General features: G+C 43.0%; 2 protein-coding genes across 2 annotated transcripts in view; one reads left to right on the plus strand and one right to left on the minus strand.

Annotated features, from left to right (window-relative positions):
- LOC115101013 (junction-mediating and -regulatory protein-like) overlaps window positions 1–23,747 on the plus strand; it is a 53,161-nt gene extending 29,414 nt beyond the window's left edge. The window contains exons 3-10 of the mRNA XM_029620157.2: window positions 12,889–13,039; window positions 13,342–13,511; window positions 14,386–14,551; window positions 15,589–15,776; window positions 15,938–16,024; window positions 20,684–20,782; window positions 20,869–21,382; window positions 21,494–23,747. Coding sequence (XP_029476017.1) covers window positions 12,889–13,039; window positions 13,342–13,511; window positions 14,386–14,551; window positions 15,589–15,776; window positions 15,938–16,024; window positions 20,684–20,782; window positions 20,869–21,382; window positions 21,494–21,816 — 1,698 coding nt within the window. The 3' untranslated portion in view covers window positions 21,817–23,747. The remainder of the gene's footprint in view (window positions 1–12,888; window positions 13,040–13,341; window positions 13,512–14,385; window positions 14,552–15,588; window positions 15,777–15,937; window positions 16,025–20,683; window positions 20,783–20,868; window positions 21,383–21,493) is intronic.
- Window positions 23,748–24,016: 269 nt separating this feature from the next.
- Window positions 24,017–27,984, minus strand: part of LOC115101014 (homer protein homolog 1-like) — a 76,225-nt gene continuing 72,257 nt past the window's right edge. The window contains exon 9 of the mRNA XM_029620158.2: window positions 24,017–27,812. Coding sequence (XP_029476018.1) covers window positions 27,618–27,812 — 195 coding nt within the window. The 3' untranslated portion in view covers window positions 24,017–27,617. The remainder of the gene's footprint in view (window positions 27,813–27,984) is intronic.

The raw sequence follows: 27,984 nt of genomic DNA on the forward strand, positions 1-27,984 counted from the left end.
CTGGTAACTGTGACAGCATGGAATTCAGGCGATAGACAGATGGGTAAGGGAGAAAGAGAGAATGACCACTTGGGAGAGATGAGGATCCCGGTGCCACCACCCCGCTGACCAGAAGCTCTCGGGGTGTGCGAGAGCACGTGGGCGGACGAAGAGAGAGCAGTAGGAGTAAGCGGTGTTGTCTGTGGTGATCCATGTTTCCGTCAGAGCCAAGAAGTCGAGGGACTGGAGGGAGACATAGGCTGAGATGAACTCTGCCTTGTTGGCCGCAGATCGGCAGTTCCAGAGGCTACCGGAGACCTGGAACTCCACGTGGGTCGTGCGCGCTGGGACCACCAGATTAGGGTGGCTGCGGCCATGCGGTGTGGAGCGTTTGTATGGTCTGTGCAGAGAGGAGAGAACAGGGATAGACAGACACATAGTTGACAGGCTAGAGAAGAGGCTACGCTAATGCAGAGGAGATTGGAATGACAAGTGGACTACACGTCTCGAATGTTCAGAAAGTTAAGCTTACGTAGCAAGATTCTAATTGACTAAAATGATTAAAATGATAGAGTACTGCTGGGGTAGGCTAGCTGCGTTGTTGACACTACCCTAATCAAGTCGTACCGTTGAGTGTGAAGTTTCTACAATGCTGCTTATCGGGAGCTAGCTGGCTAGCTAGCAGTGTTGGTTACGTTACGTTGCGTTAGGAGAACGACAATAGCTGGCTAGCTAACCTAGAAAATCGCTCTAGACTACACAATTATCTTTGAAACAAAGACGGCTATGTAGCTAGCTATTCTCAGCAACATTCTATTCCAATACTGTGTTCTATTCATACTTATTTCTCACATATAGCCTTTTCACTGCAAGAACACCTAACAAGAACCAAATTCCTTAATGAGAGGGGGCGGCACTGAGCAAGCCTGCAACATCACCTCCTGGCGTAGCTCAAACTGCGCATGTTATCTCCTTGAGACGCCATCTTAACCAACTTCATTTGGCTTCAATGCGCTATTGAGCCATTACATAGGAATGAATGGTGTCACGTGATCTATGGCTTTTGTCCGTTCATATATACAGTCGTTGGTGTCACTGATCTTAAAATCACGTCTCGGCAGAAATGTGTATACGGTATATAATGTTTTGCAGTGGCGGCAACAATTTAGTGGCGCATATAGGGGAAACACTGAGTCAACCACAGTATCAGGGAAACGGAGAACAATGGCATACTAGTGATGGCATACTGTGAAGTGATACTAGTAGTAAAAAAATATATATGTATTTTGTTTGTTTTGTTGTACTTTTACCCAATTTCATGATATCCAGTTGATAGTTACTCTTGTCCCATCGCTGCAACTCTCGTACGGACTCGGGCGAGCCGAAGGTTAAGACCATGTGTCCTCAGAAACAACGACCCCGCCAAGCCGCACTGGTTCTTGACACACTGCTTGCTTAACCCGGAAGCCAGGCAGCTGGCGACCGAAGTCAGCGTGCATGTGTCCCGGACCGCCACAAGGAGTCGCTAGAGCGCGATGGGACAAGGACATCCCAGCCGGCCAAACCCTCCCTTAACCCGGGCGATGCTGGGCCAATTGTGTGCCGTCTCCTGGGCGTGGCCCACTGCGCCACTGGGGAGAGACTAGTAGTGTTTACATGATGTCTCTATTCCACGTAGATATGATGGACCTCTCATTGTTAGGGTGTTTCATAGTTCCATAGAGCAGGATGTGTGACTCGTCTGCTGGGTAGGAGCTGTGCTAGGCCCAGATGTTACAATCATTCAAAATGTTATAGTTTGTGTAGCGGGCCAATATGCCCTCTCTATTGGAGAATGGAAACCTCCGCACTAAGGTCATGTCTAACGTTGTGTGACTGACTGAGTTATGTCTTTCTTTTCATCTAGCCTTCTCTGCCTCTTAATACACACACTATTTCTCTCTCTCTCTCTCTCTCTCACAGACACTAAACATCCAGTTTGTTGGTTGATTTAAACCACTCAGGTTCTGTGAGGCATGCTGTTGATTACTGTGTGTGTGTGGGCGCTCATACAGACACATCTGTTTTGCATTGAGATATTAGGCTGACATGTGAGTGTAGTGTATGTATGTAGTGGGGGGGGTGTGTGTAGGAAGTAAGCTACTCTCACTGTACAATCTGTTCCAGCTGCTGCCGTCTAGTCTAAACACACCTAGAACAATGATCAGCTGTCTTACTAACTCACCCAGGGCTTATCCAGGGCTGGTTAGCTAGCTACAAAGACGGTGTAACAGACCCAAGTCACTTCCATGTATAGGACTAAGCCTGAGAAGTGAGAGACACTGGAACACTCGATTGCCATTGCCTCAGTAGGTTGGGTTAAATCAGGTCCTCTTATCCATAGAGAATGTCCCACGGCTATGAAAAGAAAACAAAGGAGGACACTGGGTTAGTAGTACAGTAAACACATCCAGGCATGTAGCTCTATGTCCCTGACTTGCACCACTGCACCGCCTGCTGTTAAACACTGGTACTACATGATGCCAGGTGATTTTGAGGTGCCCATAAGAGTCTAACCCCTGTGGGGGGGGGGGGGGGCTTTGTTATTTATTTTTTACATTTTTGCCCAAATCTAACTGCCTGTAGCTCAGGACCTGACGCAAGGATATGCATATTATTGATACTATTTGAAAGGAAACACTGACGTTTATGGAAATGTGAACATTTCCAAAATTTGAACGCCAGTGGTATTCTATTAAGCTATAAGAAGGTAATACCAAGATTATTTTGCTATTTGTGTGTCTTAGAGCAAAACAACTGACATGTTTGCGAGAGTCTCACCTTTGCACAGATGAACCATATTAGTGTGCTGCCGAAACTATTCGGACGCTAGAGACAGAAGTTGGCAGATCGGTTGTACCGACTTCAGACGAGTCCCAAGACACTTGTGGGGGTTGTCGAGCAAAACGGAGAACACCATCGTGTTAAAGATGGGAGGTGGGGATAAGCTTGGCTTGGGTGGGATAAATGGGGGAGAACAGGGAGGGGGTGGTGGAGAGAGAGCGAGAAGGAAGGACTTGTAGTTATATATTTTTAAATGAATAACCGTACTGGACAGATTAAGGATGTTAAATCATTATTATTCCTTCTTTGTCATTACAATTAAGATTTAATGGTGGTTGTTGGTGAGAATGGAGAGGGGCTATATCCGGTGGATTGGGATGGGTTGCTGGGAAGGCACTGAGGTGTGCGTGGGGCTTCCACTCATCACATCTCAATAATTAAGACACGCAAATGACTAAAGATGGAGTCCGACCTTAGTTGATTTGATTGTGCTGGGCCGTGCTCAGACATGCTGTGTTAAAAAATAAATAACAGCGAGTGACTGTGTGGCTAGCACCCGTTGTGTTTCTCTGTCCTCCCTGCTGCAGCGACCACCACAGAACATCAACAGTGTTTATCGCCCTGTCCATGTCCATAGAAAGGCCCGAACCTAGGAAGAAACCTAGAGAGGAAGCAGGCTATGAGGGGTGGCCAGTCCTCTTCTGGCTGTGTCAGGCAGAGATTACAACAGAACATGGCCAAGATGTTCAAATGTTCATAGGTGACCAGCAGGGTCAAAATAATAATAATCACAGTAGTTGTCGAGGGTGCAACAGGTCAGCACCTCAGGAGTAAATGTCAGTTGGCTTTTCATAGCTGATCATTCAAAGTATCTCTACCGCTCCTGCTGTCTCTAGAGAGTTGAAAACAGCAGGTCTGGGAGGTAGCACGTCCGGTGAACAGGTCAGGATTCCATAGCCGCATGCAGAACAGTTGAAACTGGAGCAGCAGCATGGCCAGGTGGACAACAAGGAGTCATCAGGCCAGATAATCCTGAGGCATGGTCCTAGGGCTCAGGTCCTCCGAGAGAGAAAGAAAGAAAGAGAGAGTTAGAGAGAGCATACTTAAATTCACACAGGACACTGGGTAAGACAGGAGAAATACTCCAGATATAACAGACTAACCCTAGCCCCCCGACACATAAACTACTGCAGCATATATACTGGAGGCTGAGACAGGAGTGGTCAGGTGACACTGTGGCCACATCCGATGATACCCCCGGACAGTGGCAAACAGGCAGAATATAACCACACCCACTTTGCCAAGGCACAGCCCCCACACCACTAGAGGGATACCTTCAACCACCAACTTACCATCCTGAGACAAGGCCGAGTATAGCCCATAAAGATCTGCGCCATGACACAACCCAAGGGGGGCGCAAACCCAGACAGGAAGATCACGTCAATGACTCAACCCACTCAAGTGACGTACCCCTCCCAGGGACAGCATGGAAGAGCACCAATAAGCCAGTGCCCCTGTAACAGGGTTAGAGGCAGAGAATCCCAGTGGAGAGAGGGGAACAGGCCAGGCAGAAACAGCAATGGCGGTTTGTTGCTCCAGTGCCTTTCCGTTCACGTTCAAACTCCTGGGCCAGACTTCACTTAATCATACTGAAGAGATGAGTCTTCAATAAAGACTTAAAGGTTGAGACAGAGTCTGCGTCTCTCACATTGGTAGGCAGACCATTCCATAAAAATGGAGCTCTATAGGAGAAAGCCCTGCCTCCAGCTGTTTGTTTAGAAATTCTAGGGACAGTAAGGAGGCCTGCGTCTTGTGACCGTAGCGTATGTGTAGGTATGTACGGCAGGACCAAATCAGAAAGATGGGTAAGTAGCAAGTCCATGTAATGCATTGTAGGTTAGCAGTAAAACCTTGAAATCAGCCCTTGCCTTAATTAAAGAGGAGTCCGTAATTTGCTTTCTATTGATGATGATCTTTTCCTCAAAGAAGTTCATGAAATTATCACTGCTGAAGTGAAAGCCATCCTCTCATGGGGAATGCTGCTTTTTAGTTAGCTTTGCAACAGTATCAAAAATAAATTTTGGATTGTTCTTATTTTCCTCAATTATGTTGGAAAAACAGGGTGATCGAGCAGCAGTAAGGGCTCTTCGATACTGCATGGTACTGTCTTTCCAAGCTAGTCGGAAGACTTCCAGTTTTGTGTGGCGCCATTTCCGTTCCAATTTTCTGGAAGCTTGCTTCAGAGCTCAGGTATTTTACTATATACCAGGGAGCTAGTTTCTTATGACAAATGTTTTTTGTTTTTAGGGGTGCAACTGCATCTAGGGTATTGCACAAAGTTAAATTGAGTTCCTCAGTTAGGTGGTTAACTGATTTTTGTACTTTGACGTCCTTGGGTAGGCGGAGGGAGTCTAGAAGGGCATCTAGGAATCTTTGTGTTGTCTGAGAATTTATAGCACGACTTTTGATGATCCTTGGTTTGGGTCTGAGCAGATTATTTGTTTTGATTGCAAACGTAATAAAATGGTGGTCTGATAGTCCAGGATTATGAGGAAAAACATTAAGATCCACAACATTTATTCCACGGGACAAAAATAGGTCCAGAGTGTGACTGTGGCAATGAGTAGGTCCAGAGACATGTTGGACAGAACCCACTGAGTCGATGATGGCTCCGAAAGCCTTTTGGAGTGGGTCTGTGGACTTTTCCATGTGAATATTAGTCACCAAAAATGTCATTATCTGCCATGACTACAAGGTCCGAAAGGAGTTCAGGGAACTCCGTGAGAAACGCTGCATATGGCCCAGGAGGCCTGTAAACAGTAGCTATAAAAAGTGATTGACGAGGCTGCATAGATTTCATGACTAGAAGCTCAAAAATGTCATTTTTTTGTTGTTGGTAAATTTAAATTTGCTATCAGAAATGTTAGCAACACCTCCGCCTTTGGGGGATGCGCGGGGGGGTATGGTCATTAGTTTAACCAGGAGTTTAAGCAGGAGGTGATGCCTCATTTAACACAGTAAATCCATCAGGCTTAAACCATGTTTCAGTCAGGCCAATCACTTCAAGATTATGATCAGTGATTCGTTCATTGACCATAACTGCCTTGGAAGTGAGGGATCTATAACATTAAGTAGCCCTATTTTGAGATGTGAGGTATCACAATCTCTTTCAATAATGGCAGGAATGGAGGAGGTCTTTATTCCAGTGATATTGCTAAGGCGAACACCGCCATGTTTAGTTTTGCCCAACCTAAGTCGAGGCACAGACACGGTCCCAATGGGGATAGTTGAGCTGACTACACTGACTGTGCTAATGGCAGACTCTACTGAGCTGGCAGGCTGGTTAACAGCCTGCTGCCTGGCCTGCACCCTATTTCATTGTGGAGCTAGGGGAGTTAAAGCCCTGTCTATGTTCGTCAATAAGATAAGAGCATCCCTCCAGCTAGGATGGAGTCCGTCACTCCTCAACAGGCCAGGTTTGGTCCTGTTTGTGGGTGAGTCCCAGAAAGACGGCCAATTATCTATAAATTCTATCTTTTGGGAGCGACAGAAAACAGTTTTCAACCAGCGATTGAGGTGGGAGACTCTGCTGTAGAGCTCATCACTCCCCCTAACTGGGAGGGGGCCAGAGACAATTACTCGATGCCGACACATATTTCTAGCTGATTTACACGCTGAAGCTATGTTGCGCTTGGTGACCTCTTGACTGTTTCATCCTAACATCGTTGGTGCCAACGTGGATAACAATATCCCTACACTCTCTACACTCTCCAGTTTTAGCTTTAGCCAGCACCATCTTCAGATTAGCCTTAACGTCGGTAGCCCTGCCCCCTGGTAAACAGTGTATGATCGCTGGATGATTCGTTTTAAGTCTAATACTACGGGTAATAGAGTCACCAATGACCAGGGTCACTGTAATACGTGACAGCCAATGGGATGCAGATGACATGACAAATAAACTCAAAACGGGGGAATGTTTGGTTGCTCAGGAGGAAGTCGAATGTGTGGAAGACATTTGACGAGTTGTAGAAAATACTGGAGATCAAGAAAACGAAGGTAAGGAGCAAGCGGCGCATAGTAAAGATTTATCTGACATGTTGTGGTTAGGTGAGGCTTGGTGCTCACGGAATCAGTAGGTTATTATACAAACACTCACAGGCAACAGAACCAAGATCTGTTTTTATTTCTGTAGATATACAGTTGAAGTCGGAAGTTTACATACATACGTTTAGGTTGGAGTCATTTAAAATTCGATTTTCAACCACTCCACAAATTTCTTGTTTTAACAAACTATAGTTTTGGCAAGTCGATTAGGACATCTACTTTGTGCGTGACACAAGTAATTTTTCCAACAATTGTTTACAGACAGATTATTTCACTTATAATTCATTGTATCACAAATCCAGTGGGATCATGTTGTATATATATTGAAGCAAAATCTCAAGACATCAGTCAGGAAGCTAAAGCTTGGTCGCAAATGGGTCTTCCAAATGGACAATGACCCCAAGCATACTTCTAAAGTTGTGGAAAAATGGTTTAAGGACAACAAAGTCAAGGTATTGAAGTGGCCTTCACAAAGCCCTGACCTCAATCCTATAGACAATGTGTGGGAAAACTGAAAAAATGTGTGCGAGCCAGGAGGCCTACAAACCTGACTCAGTTACACCAGCTCTGTCAGGAGGAATGGACCAAAATTCACCCAATTTATTGTGGAAAGCTTGTGGAAGGCTACCTGAAATTTTTCGCCCAAGTTAAACAATTTAAAGGCAATGCTACCTAATACTAATTGAGTTTATGTAAACTTCTGACCCTCTGGGAATGTGATGAAAAGCTGAAAAAAATCATTCTCTCTGCTATTATTCTGACATTTCACATTCTTAAAATAAAGTAGTGATCTTACCTGACCTGTGAATTTGAACTCGGATTAAATGTCAGTAATTGTGAAAAACTGAGTTTAAATGTATTTGGCTAAGGTGTATGAAAACTTCCGGCTTCAACTGTGTATAGGGCATCAGCCTCTAAGGTGCAGGGTTGAGTAGCCGGGTGGTACCCGTCCAGTGATGACTATTTAGCCTTGAGATAGAAGCTGTTTTTCACGTTCGATAAGATTGACAGACATAGTAATAAAAAAGGCACATTTAGGGAGTCTCCAAAGAGGCAGAAAAATGTCTACAAATATTTTACCGGACAACTGGAGATGTACTGTTCCCAACTACCAAATTCGGTTCCTTTTTTTCTCAAAGTAAGAAGAACTATTCAAGAATTGACTTCATTTTTTATTTCCAACAAATCATGAAATGGTGATGTCGAATCATTCTCTAGTATCATGCTTAATTACACCAATGTAAAACACATTTAGCAACAGAATTTGGAGAATGAACAGAGTGCGTTTTCTATACCAGAACTTGATTAGACGAGAAAATGTAAACCCTTACAAATATGGACATAGAGGACAGAAAAAAGCCGACCCCCAATATAATTTGGGATGCCTTTAAGGCGTACATTAGGGAATTATAATCTCACACTCGCCAAAAGTTACATTTTGTTTAGTGATTTTTTTTCTTTCTATCTTAAAAAGTATCCCATAAAAAGTATCCCATAAAAAGTATTTACAAGGTGAAGAAGAAAATAAAATGTTAAACTCAAATAACTACTTAATGGTAAATAAACCTGGGAAATATCTCGCAGCTCTCACAAAACTAATAAATGCTAAACCAGTTATAATTTTACAAGATAAAGATACAGAAGCAGTAATTTGAAGCAACAATGCAATTTAATCACAAGTTATTATGAAAATGTATATAAATCAGAATTAAACAGCCCACAGGAACTATAGCCATCTAAGACTCTAACTCTGCAGCAACTATCAGCATATCTGTTTTTAATGAAAAAATGTTGTATCACCCAAGAATAAATCTGAATTGCTGTTAAAATTTTCGCACGGAGAAAAGCACCTGGAATGGATGGTTTTATTCAACCATTTGGACAAAGTAGCCCCCTATTTACACAAATGACAACACACGTCGCTTAATTCAGTACTTCCTAGTTCACTGCATCAAACAGTTATATTCAAATCTGGAGAGTCCCCTGCTGATTAACTTCTCTGGGATATGTGGGATGGTAGCGTCCCACCTCGCCAACAGCCAGTGAAATTGCAGGGCGCCAAATTCAAAACAACAGAAATCCCATAATTAAAATTTCTCAAACATACAAGTATTTTACACCATTTTAAAGATAAACTTCTTGTAAATCCAGCCACAGTGTCTGATTTCAAATAGGCGTTACGCTGAAAGCACACCAAACCATTGTTAGGTCAGCACCTAGTCACAGAAAACCATACAGCCATTTTCCAGCCAAGGAGAGGGCTCACAAAAATCAGAAATGGCGACTACATTAATCACTAACCTTTGATGATCTTCATCAGATGGCACTCACAGGACTTCATGTTACAGAATAAATGTTTGTTTTGTTCGAAAAACTCCATTTATGTCCAAATACCTCCTTTTTGTTCGAACGTTTAGCCCAGTAATCCAAATGCATAATGATCACTTGTTCAGACGAAATGTTAAAAAAGTTATGTTACAGTTCGTAGAAACATGTCAAACGATGTATAGAATCAATCTTCAGGATGTTTTTAACATAAATCTTCAATAATGTTCCAACCGGAGAATTCCTTTGTCTTTAGAAATACAATGGAACGCAGCTACCTCTCACGGGAGCGCGAGGGATCAGCTCATGGCATGACACTTGGCTGAAACAGATTTCTTTCTCTCCCCCTTCACAGTAGAAGCCTCAAACAAGGTTCCAAAGACTGTTGACATCTAGTGGAAGCCTTGGGAAGTGCAAAATGACCCCATAGACACTGTATATTCAATAGGCAATGACTTGAAAAATTACAAACCTCAGATTTCCCACTTCCTGGTTGGATTTTTTCTCAGGTTTTTGCCTGCCGTTATACTCACAGACATCATTCAAACAGTTTTAGAAACCTCAGTGTTTTCTATCCAAATCTATATTATGCACATTCTAGCTTTTGGGCCTGAGTAGCACCTAGTTTACTCTGGGCATCTTATCTAAGCTACTCAATACTGCCCCCCAGTCCCAAAGAAGTTAGACCCATAAGTTGAATAAATTGTAACAATAAAATTATAAATCTTATAAGCAAAAGTCTTAAAAGACTTGATACAAATAGACACGAACATGTTTCAGTTTAATACAATATGCAAAACAATAAAACAATTTCTTAATAATGCCCGAAAACACTTTTGATTGTCTGGAATTGCCATTTCTATTCAACTTTCCAGACGAAATAATACACTTGTATTGAACACGACGGGAGACAGAGAGCTGGTTTCAAGCGCAGGGAGCAGCAGCTGTTTATTGTACAGGACCACAGGAGGAGGCAGGTAGCTGGGTCCAGGGGCAGGCAGGGGGTCACACACAGGAGGTCCAAAAGGGCAACAGTACAGGCAGGGAAAAGGCTAGTAACGTCATCCGGGAGATCAGGCAGATAACAGGAAATCCTAAAGTACATGCATGGAATAGGCAAAAGGCGTCGTTAGTGAGGCAGGCAAAAACTATCATACACGGGAGAAGTAAATCACGGGAAAAACAGAGCTACGAAAGAAATGTCACAAAACAAACAATACCTCACAGTGATGGGGTGCAAAGAACTGAACTAAATAGTGTGTGGTAATGACATACAGGTGTGTGAACAGGTGATTAGAATTCAGGTGATTGGGATCTGGAGAGTGAGCTGCGTTCAGGGGATCTATGAGTTTGAGAGTGTGAGCTGGAAAGTGGGCTGCGTTTAGAGGATCTACGTGTTTGAGAGTGTGAGTTGGAAGCAGACGTTACAACATTCAATACAAATATTGTATAGATGTCCTAAAGCAAAAATATACTTGAATGATATAATACACTGAACAAACAGGCAACATTTTTAAAGATTTTGTTGAGTTACAGTTCATAAAAGGACATCAATCAATTTAAATAAGTTCATTAGGCCCTAATCTATGGATTTCACATGACTGGGAATACAGCTATGCATCTGTTGATCACAAATACCAACAAAAAAAAAGAAAAAAAGCTAGGGCCTTGGATCAGAAAACCAGTCAGTATCTGGTGTGACCACCATTTGCCTCATGCAGCGCGACACATCTCCTTCGCATAGATTGATCAGGCTGTTGATTCACCTGGAAGGTTATAAAATTAACATGGAAAAATTCAAAATAATGGCAACCGGGAAAAATAATAACTCCCAGATCTGCAGCATTCCTTTAAGTAGACTACAAAACATGACTCAACACTATGAAAGCAGATCTAATTAAATGGAATAATAACTCCCAGATCTGCAGCATTCCTTTAAGTAGACTACAAAACATGACTCAACACTATGAAAGCAGATCTAATTCAATGGAATAATAACTCCCAGATCTGCAGCATTCCTTTAAGTAGACTACAAAACATGACTCAACACTATGAAAGCAGATCTAATTAAATGGAATAATAACTCCCAGATCTGCAGCATTCCTTTAAGTAGACTACAAAACATGACTCAACACTATGAAAGCAGATCTAATTAAATGGAATAATCTTTCTGTAAATCTTTTCAGGTAGAATAAACCTCTTTTAGAATGGCATGGCTGCTAAAGTTTTTGTATTTATTTTCAGTAATACCAATTACCCCACCGAAAACATTCTTTAAAAAGTATACTCAGTTATAACAGACTTTATATGGGCAAATCAAATTCATAGATTTAAAAGGAATGTTTTACTTCTTCCTAAATCTGGGGGTGGTTTTCACCTTCCAGACTTGGAATTGTATCAACTCGCCACCCAGGGCTTTTACTTGTGACATATAGTTAAATACACTATAGAGGAACAATGGGTACATATTGAAAATGCTCATCCCCAGAATCTTTTTACGTGTCTATTTTCAAAAGATAAAGCTAAGAACATTAACAACGTCATAGTATAACAGTATGGAAGGAAATGAAACGTATTCTATAAGAACCAATATCACTTCCTAAAAACACAACCTAATGGAACTATCGTTGGATAGCTTTTCAGAATTCATCGATAAGTTGGCCCACATGGAAAACTAAAGGCATAGAAACCATAAATTACTTGGTGACAGGAAATACATTTATTCCCATTACAGCTGTAAAAAGCAATTTGAGTAGATATTTTCAAATACATCCAACTGGGAAGTTCTATATCACCAAATGTTGATTTTTAAATCTTTTGGACACCAGAGCAACCTTGAGGGAATCGTATTTGAGTCCGAAAATGATGTTCATATGACAGGGAAGATTATGCAAAACCTTGCAGAGAGAATATCCAACTGACAATCTCTTCAGAAAAAAATATAAACTACTGGAACCAAGACTTAAAAATAACTGATGTTGGCACAAGATGGAGGGAACATAACTAACACAATTACAGTTCATGAAAATGTACGCTTAATCCAGTATAAATGAATGTATCGAATGTATTATACAAGAGACAAAATTCCCAAATTCTACAGCACCATTGCAGTCATGTCTGAAGTGTAAAACTATAATGAGTAAATAATTAATGCCTTCTGGGAATGTTACAAAATTCCAAAGTCATGGGTCGGAGTTGGAAAGATGGGTGTCAGAGGTATTGCAATGTAAATGTGCTTTTAATTCATCTGTCTGTATATTCCAAGACATGACATATGAGGGTGCAGCGAGCTACCCGATGGGTTGGACAGTACTCTGCTCATCGATTTACCTTTAAAAAAACACTTGTACTCCAAAAAAATTGCCAATCCTCTGCCGTTCACGCAATGGAAAGGTCAAATGCTTTATTATTTAAGAATTGAAAGAGCGCGGCGATGGAGAAGGTAAATTGTGCAGTTTGTGGCAAAAAGGATATAAGGCTACTGGATATGGGGGCTAGTGGGTCTCGGCAGGGGTGATGTTTGTATGATGTATTTGTTTGTATGTGTATGTTTTTTAATTCATTGTTTATGTCAAATAAAATCTTAGACAAACAAAAAGAATGGAGTTGATTTGACCTTTGCGTGACCCCTGTTGACCTGTGTCCCCTCTGGGTCAGATCTCCCTGGAGACGGAGCGTCTGGGGCCTCGTCGCGTGGAGGGGCTGAGGAGGGAGGATGAGGAGTGGACGAGAAAGGCTCACGCTGCCGTCCTCTCCATACAGGATCTCACCGTCAAGTTCTTCGAGACCACCGCCAGGGCTCAGAAAGGTAAGTCACACACACACACACACACACACACACACACACACACACACACACACACACACACACACACAACACTCTGTAGAGGCAAACTCCAGAGCTATGCATCGCCTATAGACAGACTATTATACCGACACTCCCTCCGAGTCAGACCCGAATCTCCATGCTTTAAATTGCTTTGTCTAAACTCTTCCCCCAATCACCTTAACCCAACTATCAACTGGCTCACACTCGGGTTGAAACCTCAAACATATTTTGTCTACCTTTGGGCCTTTGTATTAAAAAAAAAAAATCTGTGTGTGTTCCAGCGGTTTACGAGCGGATGCGTGTGGACCAGAGGAAGTTTGGCAAGGCGGCGTGGGCTGCAGCCGTGGACCGCATGGAGCGTCTGCAGTACGCCGTGTCCAAGGAAACACTGCAGCTGATGAGGGCCAAGGAGATCTGCCTGGAGCAGAGGAAACATGGCCTGAAACAGGAGGTACTACTACTACCACTGCTACTACCACTACTACAGTACTACTACTATACTACTACTGTTATAAAAGTAATAAAGGAGATCTGCCTGGAGCATAGGAAACATGGCCTGAAACCGGAGGTACTACTACTACTACCACTGCTACTACCACTACTACAGTACTACTACTATACTACTACTGTTATAAAAGTAATAAAGGAGATCTGCCTGGAGCATAGGAAACATGGCCTGAAACCGGAGGTACTACTACTACTACCACTGCTACTACCACTACTACAGTACTACTACTATACTACTACTGTTATAAAAGTAATAAAGGAGATCTGCCTGGAGCAGAGGAAACATGGCCTGAAACCAGAGGTACTACTACTACTACTACTACTACTACCACTACTACAGTACTACTACTATACTACTACTGTTATAAAAGTAATAAAGGAGATCTGCCTGGAGCAGAGGAAACATGGCCTGAAACAGGAGGTACTACCACTGCTACTACCACTACTACAGTACTACTACTATACTACTACTGTTATAAAAGTAATAAAGGAGATCTGACTGGAGCAGAGGAAACAGCCTGAAACCGGAGGTACTACTACTACCACTACTACAGTACTACTACTATACTACTACTGTTATAAAAGTAATAAAGGAGATCTGACTGGAGCAGAGGAAACAGCCTGAAACCGGAGGTACTACTAATGCTATAGCACTTTTCCAGACTCTCAAAGCACATTGTATTGGGGAGTCACTCCTCATCCACCACCAATGCCACGGCAGCCATTTTACACCAGATATCTCAACGCACACCAGCTACCCTAGGTACACAATACTATGTCTTTCTGACCATCTCTTTCTCTCTCTCTGGGTGTCTCAGATGCAAAACCTGCAGGAGGGAGAGGATGCCATGTTGCGGTTGGACCAGATGGAGGCGCTGTACTATGAGCTCCAGCTGCAGCTCTATGACATCCAGGCTGAGGTGCTGCGCTGTGAGGAACTGCTGCTCAATGCCCAGCTCACCAGTCTACGCAGACAGATCACTGGTAATACTACACACTTTATACCTGTTGCTGCTAACGAACATTCAGACTAGGAACTGCTGCTTAACGGCCAGAGCACAGGTCTACGCAGACAGATCACTGGTAATACTACACACTTTATACCTGTTGCTGCTAACGAACATTCAGACTACACACTTTATACCTGTTGCTGCTAAAGAACATTCAGACTAGGAACTGCTGCTTAACGGCCAGAGCACAGGTCTACGCAGACAGATCACTGGTAATACTACACACTTTATACCTGTTGCTGCTAAAGAACATTCAGACTAGGAACTGCTGCTTAACGGCCAGAGCACAGGTCTGTGGACAATAATATTATACACTAGCGATACTACGGTACCACATTTTCCTTGTCGAAAACGAAAACACAAAGCAGACTTCAAATCAAATGTATTTATATAGCCCTTCGTACATCAGCTGATATCTCAAAGTGCTGTACAGAAACCAAGCCTAAAACCCCAAACAGCAAGCAATGCAGGTGTAGAAGCACAGTGGCTAGGAAAATCTCCCTAGAAAGGCCAAAACCTAGGAAGAAACCTAGAGAGGAACCAGGCTATGAGGGGTGGCCAATCCTCCTCTGGCTGTGCCGGGTGGAGGTTATAACAGAACATGGCCAAGATGTTCAAATGTTCATAAATGACCAGCATGGTCAAATAATAATAATCACAGTAGTTGTCGAGGGTGCAGCAAGTCAGCACTTAACTCTATGGTCCTTTAAAACCTACTTTTGTAAAATATTGAGCTGATCAAATAAACAAATGTGACTCTGGGCGACAACACAAGGCTATTTTTTCTATGTTTTCTTCATGAAATTTAGTCCACTTCATGTTTTGTTTCCTTTGCTTCCTTACTTCCTAGTATCGCGATACAGATATCGTGACAACACTACTATACACATATACCTGTTGCTGTTAATCAACACTTCTGCCTGTTATAACCGCTCAGCTCCAGAGCCTCTGTAGAAAGACTGTGGCCTACTGTACTAAACAGTGATCCTCTCTGTGTCCTCTCTCCCACAGAGCGCCAGGACGAGGTGGTGTATTATGATGCATATGAGAGTCCTGATGCCATGCAGGGGGTGGAGGAACCCTCAGCTCCCCCTCCCTCCCTCCGAGACGAGTTTAGCCAGCTGCAGCAGAGGACCAGACAGCTAGAGGCACGCAGGGGACGCATCACCACCAAGAAGGTCTACCTTAAGAACAAAAAGGTAATTAGCAACCAATCACACGCTTACCTCTGGACTTGCTAACCAATCAAAGCCATGAAAGCCCCGAGAACAAAAAGGAAGCAGAAAACCAATACTTTGTTTACGTCTTACATCCTCCTGTAATGTTTTGGCTCTAATATGTCTTGTTTACCTAAAACCAGGAGATCTGTATCGTCAACCACAACCAGAAGATACAGCAACGCCAGGGTAGTCAGGACGACCAGACATCACATCAAGCGCTGCAACAGGTACGTTGTCTTTCATTTGTGTTTGAGATTCCCTATAAACTCGCCACTTCGATATAGCTACAGTTGAAGTCGGAAGTTTACGTACGCTTAGGTTGGAGTCATTAAAACTTGTTTTTTTAACCACTCCACAAATTCTTGTTAACCTCTCTGGCACCAGTGGGACGGTAGCGCCCCACCTCGACAACAGCATGTGAAATTGCAGGGCGCCAAATTCAAAACAACAGAAATCCCATAATTATTCATCAAACATACAAGTATTATACACCACTTTAAAGATAAACTTCTTGTAAATCCAACCACAGTGTCCGATTTCAAAAAGGCTTTACGGTGAAAGCACACCATCTGATTATGTTAGGTCAACGCCTAGCCACAGAAAACCATACAGCCATTTTCCAGCCAAGGAGAGGTGTCACAAAAGTCATTAAAATTAATCACTTACCTTTGATGATCTTCATCTGGTGGCACTCCCAGGTCTACATGTTAGACAATAAATGTTTGTTTTGTTTGATAATGTCCATCTTTATGTCCAAAAACCTCAGATCAGTAATCTAAAGGCACAATGCGCGCTCACAACATCCAGACGAAAAGTTTTTAAAAAGTACAATAAAAGTTCGTAGAAATATGTCAAACGATGTTTAAAATCAATCCTCATGTTGTTTTTGTCATAAATAATCAATAATATTTAAATCGGACAAAAGCTTCGTCAAGAAAAAAGGTAAACAAGAAATGCGCACTCCCGATCACGCGCTGGGCTCATGGCTGGAAATTTCCACTGTCCACTCATTGAAAGTGCTGTATCTCCCTCATTTTTCAGAGTAAAAGCCTGAAACAATGCCTAAAGACTGGCCACATGTCTGTATGGTGGATAGGCTTTCAATGGAAAAACAGCCTTTCAAAATAATAGTACTTCCTGGTTGGATTTTCCTCTGGTTTTCGCCTGCCATATCAGTTCTATTATACTCACAGACACTATTTTAACAGTTTTGGAAACTTTAGAGCGTTTCTATCCAAATCTACTAATTATATGCATATCCTAGCTTCTCGGCCTGAGTAGCAGGCAGTTTAATTTGGGCACGCTTTTCATCCAAAATTCCAAATGCTGCCCCCTACCCTAGTGAAGTTAACAAACTATAGTTTTGGCAAGTCGGTTAGGACATCTACTTTGTGCATGACACAAGTAATTTTTCCAACAATTGTTTAGACATTTTAGATTTTTCTTTTAACCTTTCTTTAACCAGGCAAGTCAGTTAAGAACAAATTCTTATTTTCAATGACGGCCTAGGAACAGTGGGTTAACTGCCTGTTCAGGGGCAGAATGACAGATTTGTACCTTGTCAGCTCGGGGGTTTGAACTTGCAACCTTCCGGTTACTAGTCCAACGCTCTAACCACTAGGCTACCCTGCTGCCCATTTCACTTATCAGTCACTGTATCACACTTCCAGTGGGTCAGAAGTTTACATACACTAAGTCGACTGTGCCTTTAAACAGCTTGGAAAATTCCAGAGAAATTATGTCATGGCTTTAGAAGCTTTTAATTGACATAATTTGAGCCAATTTGAGGTGTACCTGTGGATGTATTTCAAGGCCTACCTTCAAACTCAGTGCCTCTTTGCTTGACATCATGGGAAAATCAAAAGAAATCAGCCAAGACCTCAGGAAAAAAATTGTAGACCTCCACAAGTCTGGTTCATCCTTGGGAGCAATTTCCAAACGCCTGAAGGTACCACGTTCATCTGTACAAACAATAGTACACAAGTATAAACACCATGGGACCACACAGCTGTCATACCGCTCAGGAAGGAGACGCGTTCTGTCTCCTAGAGATGAACGTACTGTGGTGCGAAAAGTGCAAATCAATCCCAGAACAACAGCAAAGGAACTTGTGAAGATGCTGGAGGAAACAGGTACAAAAGTATATATATCCACAGTTAAATGAGTCCTATATTGACATAACCTGAAAGGCTGCTCAGCAAGGAAGATGCCACTGCTCCAAAACCGCCATAAAAAGCCAGACTACGTTTTGCAACTGCACATCGGGACAAAGATCATACTTTTTGGAGAAATGTCCTCTGGTCTGATGAAACAAAAATAGAACTGTTTGGCCATAATGACCATTGTCATGTTTGTGGAAAAAGGGTGAGGCTTGCAAACCGAAGAACACCATCCCAACCGTGAAGCACGGTGGTGGCAGCATCATGTTGTGGGGGTTCTTTGTTGCAGGAGGGACTGGTGCACTTCATGAGGGAGGAAAATGATGTGGATATATTGAAGCAACATCTCAAGACATCAGTCAGGGAGTTAAAGCTTGGTCGCAAATGGGTCTTCCAAATGGACAATAACCCCAAGCATACTTCCAAAGTTGTGGCAAAATGGCTTAAGGACAACAAAGTCAAGGTATTGGAGTGGCCATCACAAAGCCCTGACTTCAATCCTATAGCAAATGTGTGGGCAGAACTGAAAAAGAGTGTGCGAGCAAGGAGGCCTACAAACCTGACTCAGTTACACCAGCTCTGTCAGGAGGAATAGTCCAAAATTCACCCAACTTATTGTGGGAAGCTTGTGGAAAGCTTGTGGAAATGTTTGACCCAAGTTAAACAATTCAAAGGCAATGCTACCAAATAATAATTGAGTGTACAGTCGTGGCCAAAAGTTTTGAGAATGACACAAATATACATTTTCACAAAGTCTGCTGCCTCAGTTTGTATGATGGCAATTTGCATATACTCCAGAATGTTACGAAGATTGATCAGATGAATTGCAATTATTTGCAAAGTCCTTCTTTGCCATGCAAATGAACTGAATCCCCAAAAACATTTCCACTACATTTCAGCCCTGCCACAAATGGACCAGCTGATTCTCTCGTTAACACAGGTGTGAGTGTTGACGAGGACAAGGCTGGAGATCACTCTGTCATGCTGATTGAGTTCGAATAACAGACTGGAAGCTTCAAAAGGAGGGTGGTGCTTGGAATCATTGTTCTTCCGCTGTCAATCATGGTTACCTGCAAGGAAACACATGCCGTCATCATTGATTTGCACAAAAAGGGCTTCACAGGCAAGGATATTGCTGCCTGTAAGATTGCACCTAAATCAACCATTTATCGGATCATCAAGAACTTCAAGGAGAGCGGTTCAATTGTTGTGAAGAAGGCTTCAGGGAGCCCAAGAAAGTCCAGCAAGCGCCAGGACCGTCTCCTAAAGTTGATTCGGCTGCGGGATCGGGGCACCACCAGTACAGAGCTTTCTCAGGAATGGCAGCAGGCAGGTGTGAGTGCATCTGCATGCACAGTGAGGCGAATACTTTTGGAGGATGGCCTGGTGTCAAGAAGGGCAGCAAAGAAGCCACTTCTCTCCAGGAAAAACATCAGGGACAGACTGATATTCTGCAAAAGGTACATGGATTGGACTGCTGAGGACTGTGGTAAAGTAATTTTCCCTGATGAATCCCCTTTCCGATTGTTTGGGGCATCTGGAAAAAAGCTTGTCCAGAGAAGACAAGGTGAGCGCTACCATCAGTCCTGTGGTAAAGCATACAACAGTAAAGCATCCTGAGACCATTCATGTGTGGGGTTGCTTCTCAGCCAAGGGAGTGGGCTCACTCACAATTTTGCCTAAGAACACAGCTATGAATAGAGAATGGTACCAACACATCATCAGAGAGCAACTTCTCCCAACCATCCAGGAACAGTTTGGTGACAAACAATGCATTTTCCAGCATGATGGAGCACCTTGCCATAAAGTAAAAGTGATAACTAAGTGGCTCGAGAAACAAACCATCGATATTTTGGGTCCATGGCTTAGGAACCCCCCCCCGACCTGTTTCCCAATGAGAACTTGTGGTCAATCCTCAAGAGACGGGTGGACAAACAGAAACCCACAAATTCTAACAAACTCCAAACATTGATTATGCAAGAATGGGCAACCATCAGGATGTGGCCCAGAAGTTCATTGACAGCATGCCAGGGCGGATTGCAGAGGTCTTGAAAAAGAAGGGTCAACACTGCAAATATTGGCTCTTTGCATCAACTTCATGTAATTGTCAATAAAAGCCTTTGACACTTATGAAATGCTTGTAATTATACGTCAATGTTCCATAGTAACATCTGACAAAAATATCTAAAGATGCCGAAACAGCAAACTTTGCGGAATATAATATTTGTGTCATTGTCAAAACTTTTGGCCATGACTGTATGTAAACTTCGGACCCACTGGGAATGTGATGAAAGAAATAAAAGCTGAAATAAATCATTCTCTACTATTATTCTGACATTTCACATTCTTAAAATAAAGTGGTGATCCTAACTGACCTAAGACAGGGAATTTTTACTAGGATTAAATGTCAGGAATTGTGAAATACTTACACCTGAGCCAAATACATACAAGTATGTAAACTTCCGATTTCAACTGTATGTGACTTATGTGGCAGGTTAGGAGAACTTGCGTAGCAGGTTAGGATAATTAATGTGGCAGGTTAGGAGAATTAGGTTAAGGTTAGGAAAAGGGTTAGCGAAAATGCTTTCCTAACCTTCTGCGAAAAGTCACTTCTGGTCATAACTGTATCGAAGTGGCGTGTTTTCAAGGAGTCCCGTTTGTGTTGATTCAGTATAACAGGATTGATGGTGAGTAATTGTTCTTCATCCTATCTGTGTTTCTCCGTAGCGAGGGGAGGAGCAGGAGGAAGAGGAGGAGGAGAGGAGTAACACCAAAATGAGTCTGGATAGATCAAGAACTCTGGACAGACTACGTAGCTTCAAACAGGTGAGGTCGCCGCTACCTCTGAAGAACTCAAACTCTCTGTGTTTAGACTCGGGTCATGTTGTAACTGTTGGTTCTGTCTGTTGCAGCGTTTCCCTGGTCAGGTGACTTTGAAGTCCAGCAGACTGCTTATGTCTCACGGCCAGTCCCGGAAGAAAACCATCTCCTCCTCCCCCCTCTCCCCTGCGGGGAGGCCTGAGACCCTAGCTGCCAGCGTCCAGACAGACACCGCTGACCTCTCAGAGCTCTCTGCCCCTTCCTCTGATGCCTGTGGTCACCAGAGTGTCTCTCTAACCCTGCTAGGTGGTGCCACTGGGCCTCTCTCTGCCCCCTCCTCTCTAACTCCTCTCTCAGCGCTCCCGTCCTCTGCACCTCCACCACCTCCTCCTCCCCCACCCCCTCCCTCCTTAGAGGACCTCTCCAGTGAAGGAGGGGAGCAGGCTCACCCCACTAGCCCAGTTCGGCAGTCCAAGGCTGGGTTGGATTCAGAGCCTCTCCCTCTGGCTCCTTTCTCCCCACGGTTCTTTGACAGCAGTCAGCTGCAGACAGCCAGGAAGAAACTGAAGAAGACCGCCTCACTGGACTCCTCACAGTGGAGGAGAGGTGAGTCATGACAACATACTATTACTAATAATGTATTTTAAAGGAATATTTCTAAATGAGAAATTGACTCGATTTTTCCTCTGACATTGTTCCATTCTCCCATCTCTACAGCGAGTTCCCCCATGGACGAGGTCCTGAACTCCCTCAAGCGAGGCAGCTTCCACCTGCGGAAGGCAGAGCTCCGGGTCCTAGCCCCCGATCCAGACGATGACGAGAGCAACAACATCCTGGCCCAGATCAGGCAGGGCGTTAGGCTGAGGAAGGTGCGGACGCGACCGGACCAGCAGCGGCACCCCAAGGGCTCGTTCCCCCACTCTGCCGACGCTCTGACCCGCTCCATCCACGAAGCCCTGAGACGCATCAAGGAGGCTTCGCCTGAGTCCGAGTCTGAGGACGAGGGCCTGCCCTGCACCGACTGGGACTCTGACCTTTGATCTCAGCCTGCTACTATCTACTATTTCTGGCTCCACACGGACAGACCCAGAAAGCAGTGTAGAGATGTTTCCTGAGGTTTTTTTTCTTCAGAAAATAGGTCAGAAGTAACTTTTTCTTACTGTTTCTTCTCGTCTTTGAAATGGACCACTAGCCTTTCCTCCTGCTCTTCTATGTTGTGCTCCTCCTGCTCTATCCCAAGTCAAGCACATTGAGATCCTTGTGATGGAAGTCACTATGGAAATGATATTCCTTCATTGTCCTGTACCAAGTGGGGGAATAAGGGCCCCTTGTCAGTGCACCGACTAGAAAGCTAGGGTTCTGGGATCCCGTATGTAGACTGAACTATGAGGTTGGAGAGTTGAACTGTAGGTTGCTGTGGTGCGTTTGCTTTTACATGTGACAGGATTGAGCGTTTTCTTCAACGTTTATTCAACCCCCTGCAGAATAAGGTGTGTTATTGCTTGGCTGGAACAAAAGCTTGCACCCACATGGGTGAGCTTGGCCACCCCTGGTATTGGGGTTGAGAAGTCATGATGATGTTCTCTGTAAGATCGGAGCCCTGACAGCCAGCCGAAGTATCCAGCTCTACCCAGGTGTCATTCATTCCATATACCATATTAATATTCATGAAGTGTGTTGTTTCTGTTGACATTTTTTAAGTGTGCTTTTACCTTTTACGGTCATTTTTATTTCGAAAGGAGTGTTTTTTTTTTACTGCCTTGTTTTTACTGCTATTATTTTCCAAGCGAGTCCACTAGTAGCGGTTTTACCAGGAGTCGCTTCATGTTTTTATCTACGTTTGACTTTTATCCGTTTTTATATCTAAGAGTTGTGTCAAAACTGAAACGATTCTTGCACTGTATGAAGGACACAATGAAGAAAGAATGCTGTACTGTTAGGAACTGAAGGACTGAGAGGACACAGCTGCTGTCCAAATTGTTTGGCCAGGTCAAAGGTCGTAGTACTGTATTTTTCCAGCACCATCTTCAGTGGTCTTGAAAAACAGTCACATAGAAATGTATGGTGCTGATATGATTGTCTGTCATAGAGAATAGGGATCCTGTCAGCTCCATTCATCATATTTCTATCTGTGTGTTTACCTCACTGAATCCACCAGTGGTGTGGTAACTAACCTCAATGAGTTAGTGGACTGAGCATATGGAGCTCATGCTGTGTCTTTATGGCAAGTGGTCAAAATCCAATCATGTGACTTTCTGCAGCATCCAGATCTCTGGCTGCGTCTCAGTATGAAGTGGGTTCCTCGTCTCCTCTCCATCTGCACTGATCTATAAGGCGTGGGTAGGTGACAGCAACATAGTGGAATGACTCAGTGGAATTAGCTTTCCACTTTCTTAGTGCAGATGGAGAGAAGTTTAGGAGTCTAGAGGCAGTCATTTTAGTTATGAGATGCCCTCCTAGTCCTGTCTCATGTTCTCGGTAGACAGGTTTTTACAGTATGTATATCTGTTGGGAAATCACTCGTTTTCATCATTGTATTTATGTATGTTTTCTTTTATACATATCTTTGTATAATCCAAATGTATTATTAGTTTCCATTTTTAGCCATCTAATCTTATTTCTGTCTTCAGCTAACTCTACAGTTTGACCTATGACCTTATGCATGTGGCTGGCCTGGTCTGATTTGAAGATGAATTTGTCACTAGATAAGTGCAATATTAAACTGAAAAATGTATTATAATGTAATCAAGTGTACATCCTGAAAATACATTGGCATGCTTAAAAACGTATTTATTGAGTAACTTTTGTTTTAAGAAACGGAGTAAGGATTTATAAAGCAATACCACAATTTAATGTGCTTTTTTTTTGCATTTGACTCGTCTTTTCCCGTCATCGCATTCCTAACTGCTTTATATATATATATATCCCAGTTATTTTTTCCCTTCAAAATAAAACAAAGTACCAAAATGTCTCCCTGTCCTGTTCTTTGACTTGGCATCACAGAGCCATTAGAACTCAGCGTTTGGCCAAACCAGCCAGCATTCTGTTGGGCCTAGCACATCCACGTCAACCACAAATAGTCATTCATAAAAATACTGCCAGATGAACCCCTTTAGGCAGTAAGTGGATGGGATCTTAACTGGTCTCTACAGAGAAGAATGTACAGATTAGACAACCAAAGAAACGAGCAACATTCAGATGAGTGAAAATGGGGAAAATATTACACAACCCTCATTTGTTTAAATTGTTTTTTTTATTTTACTATAAACTGAAAATTACAATTGTGTTTAAGCATGTGGCATAATCAACATTTAAAATGATTACTCAAATGTTTCTCCCCTTTCAAATTGTAGAAGTACAGATCATAAATGAAACGCTATAAAGCCAACTCACCCAGACACCCCATTTAAGTCTCCCAAAGATACTAGAACCAACAACAAGCCCTTAAAGGTCGACGTTGGGCAAAAACGGAAAAATAATGGCTTTAAACTGTATAACTGATCACTGCGCCATCATACCAGGTCAATGCTTAAAAACTTAAATAATTGGATGAATAAGATATTTGGCTAAAGAAGTGCCATTTCTTACCAATCTCTACAGCTTCCATCCAAAACAAATCGGTCGCATCACACGACACATCAACGAACCACCAAAGGCACACCCCGTTTCTGTTTGAGAAAGGGGCAGTGTCTGACCACTTTTCGTGCCCAAAGTTGACCTTTAAATAGTGTTCTTCACGTATACATATAGTTATAATTTTTTATACATTATCACAGATTTTTGGCAATAGTAAATCCCACAAAAGTACCGTAGTTAGTTACCATTGATCCATATTTGTACCAAAGGCAACGTCAACAAAATTCACATTCTGTACAGGAAAATATTTTGGCAAAAGGAAAGAAAGTCTCTCTGCAAACCTCACCTGCACAAATTACTATAAATCCATTAGCTTTTTAAATAGTTCAAACATACTGCCAGTCTTTTTTTCTCATACCTAAAAAAAACAAGAGTAATTGACAAACATCTTTGTTTGATACAATTCTCATTAAAATCTGTGGTTATAATATATCTGGAATAATAAATAAAGGGAAAACACCATGAACCAATCAATCATTGCACTTCCAAGTCGCAACCAAAACAAGGGGAGGGGAAATAAAGAAGAAAAAAAAATATTGTTTTGGATTCACCCAAACATACAATTCCATTTTCACAAGAGCACTATAAATGTATTATATTAGTATTTGTAATAAAAAAGTTAGAAAGGAAAGCCTTGTAGTCGCTGCTGAGCGTCTGGAGTAGCGTTGTCTCTCCTTACATTTCCCAGAAGAAGAGGAAAATACCTGAAAGTGAGACTTCAACACGTTTATTTTTCTTCTGGATGCTCCCTCTTTGTATTGCTCATTTAGTATAGAAGGTTGTCCAAGATCTGTTCTCAATCTCGGACAATATGCCAGATTCTTCTTCAATCTCCATGGTAACATTGTGATAGGAGGGAGGACATTGGGAGCATTTAATAAAGTGACTGGGAGGTCACCTGTCTGACCTCTGACCCTTAGTCCTAGTCCAGTGTCAGATGGGGCCTCAGAGCGAACGGCCATAGAGTCCAGTGAAACGCTGTAAAGACCAGTGAGTCTGACTCTCCATTTCCATGACATCTGATCATCTGACTGTCCTTTTGGCTGACATTGATATCTCCATAGTAAACAGAGCAATAGTAGTACTGTAGTAATAACGGAATAAGAATAGTTCAAAAACAGACCTGAATGTGTGGCGGACGACAGCGAAGAGTAAACAATAATAGCAAAACATCCACCAGCGAGCGACTCTGGATGACTGAACTGAACTTTGCACCAAATAAAATGTAGAAAATGAGCGTTTCCTTTTTCCTGTTCAAAGTCTGTGATGGAAGACAACCCTGAAGCAAAATAACCATATTCAACATCCCCTCCTATGGAATGCTAGAGTATTCAGACCCCTTGGCTTTTTCCACATGTTGTTACGTTACAGCCTTATTCTAAAATGGATTAAATAAAAATGTTACTCATCAATCTACACACAATAACCCATAATAACAAAGCGAAAAAAAGATTGACAAATTTTGCAAATGTATTAAATATAAAAACAGAATTTACATACGTATTCAGATCCTTTGCTATGAGACTCAAAATTAACCTCAGGTGCATCCTGTTTCCATTGATCATCCTTGAGATGTTTCTACAACTTGGAGTCCACCTGTGGTAAATTCAATTGATTGGACATGATTTGGAAAGGCACACACCTGTCTATATAAGGTCCCACAGTTGACTGCATGTAAGAGCAAAAACCAAGCCATGAGGTCAAAGGAATTGTCCGTAGAGCTCCGAGACAGGATTGTGTTGAGGAAAGGGTACCACAAAATGTCTGCTGCATTGAAGGTCTCTAAGAACACAGTGCCTGCATTGAAGGTCCCCAAGACTCTTCCTAGAGCTGGCCGCCCTGCCAAACTGAGCAATCAGGGGAGGAGGGCCTTGGTCAGGGAGAACCCCGATGGTCACTCTGACAGAGCTCCACAGTGCCTATGTGGAGATGGGAGAACCTTCTAGAAGGACAACCGTCTCTGCAGCACTCCACTTATCAGGCCTTTATGGTAGAGTTGCCAGACAGAAGTCTCTCCTCAGTAAAAGCACATGACAGCGCACTTGAAGTTTGCCAAAAGGCACCTAAAGGACTCTCAGACCATGAAAAACAAAATGATCTGGTCTGATGAAACCCAGATTGAACTCTTTGACCTGAATGCCAAGTGTCACGTCTGGAGGAAACCTGGCACCATCCCTACAGTGAAGCGTGGTGGTGGCAGCATCATGCTGTGGGGATGTTTTTCAGCGGCAGGTACTGGGAGAAAAGAAAGATGAATGTAGCAAAGTACAGAGAGACCCTTGATGAAAACTTGCTCAAGAGCGCTCAGAACCTCAGACTGGGCCGAAGGTTCATCTTCCAACAGGACAACGGCCCTAAGCACACAGCCAAGACAACGCAGGAGTTGTTTCGGGACAAGTCTGAATGTCCTTGAGTGGCCCAGCGAGAGCCTGGACTTGAACCTGGGCTCGAACATCTCTGGAGACCTGAAAATAGCTGTGTAGTGAACCTCCCCATCCAACCTGACAGAGCTTGAGAGGATCTGCAGAGAATAATGGGAGAAACTCCCCAAATACAGGTGTGCCAAGCTTGTAGTGTCATACCCAAGTTGAAGGTGCTTCAACAAAGTACTGAGAAAGGGTCTGAATACTTACGTAATTGTGATATTCATTCTTTTTTGCAAAAAATTAAAAAAAACTGTTTTTGCTTTGTCATTATGGAGTATTGCGTGTAGATCGATGGCGAAATTATTTTTAAATTTTTTATAATAAGGCTGTAACGTAACAAAATGTGGAAATAATCAAGGGGTCTGAATACTTTCTGAATGCATTGTAAATATTTGAGCAGTTTGTAGTCAGAGCGTAAAGAACATTCCACAGGGAGGGAGAAGAAGAGAGGGAAGGCAGGGTGTAAGCAAAGCCTCAACAGGACCTCTGTGAAGTGAGTGAGTGTATGTGCATACAGTATACAGGTGGACCAGCATTATGCACGTTGTGAACATTAGCCAAAACTAAATCCAAGCGAGCAAGTCTATCTATTTACTACCAATGTGCACGTTTTCAGTAGAGTGGAGCATAATGACTATATGTGTAGTAATAACAGAGTGAATATTTCCGTGCAGTGCCTTTGTGCACTGACTAGCAATATTCTCCCATCACTGTGTTGTTATAATGGTGGTGATGGTGTAGGAGTACTGAAGCTCCACCAGGGGGAGCACTTCTCTCCTCTAGCTGCTGCTGCCCTCAATGAGTCTGGCCAGGCTGTCTCGGAGCTCTGTCAGCTCAAAGATCTTCCCGTCCAGCAGCTCCAGCAGGGTGCGCAGACTCTTCCTGAAGGCCTCTCTCTCCAGCTGACTGCCCTCCAGACGCTGCTCTAACTCCACCAGCTGAGCTTCCAACGTCTGGTTCCTCTCCTCCGTCTCCTGGGAGTGGAGGGGGGGGGGCAGGTGTTAACATGTGCACACACACACATATTCATAAAACACTCACTCGTTCCAGTGAAAACGTAACATTATGATTATAACTACTGTTCCCTGAAGGAGGGGAACGAGGTACAACATACTATGTGGGCGTCGCACTCTCGCGACTTCAGTT

Source organism: Oncorhynchus nerka, linkage group LG19 (genome assembly GCF_034236695.1).
Source record: "Oncorhynchus nerka isolate Pitt River linkage group LG19, Oner_Uvic_2.0, whole genome shotgun sequence".
In the NCBI taxonomy this organism is placed as follows: domain Eukaryota; kingdom Metazoa; phylum Chordata; class Actinopteri; order Salmoniformes; family Salmonidae; genus Oncorhynchus; species Oncorhynchus nerka.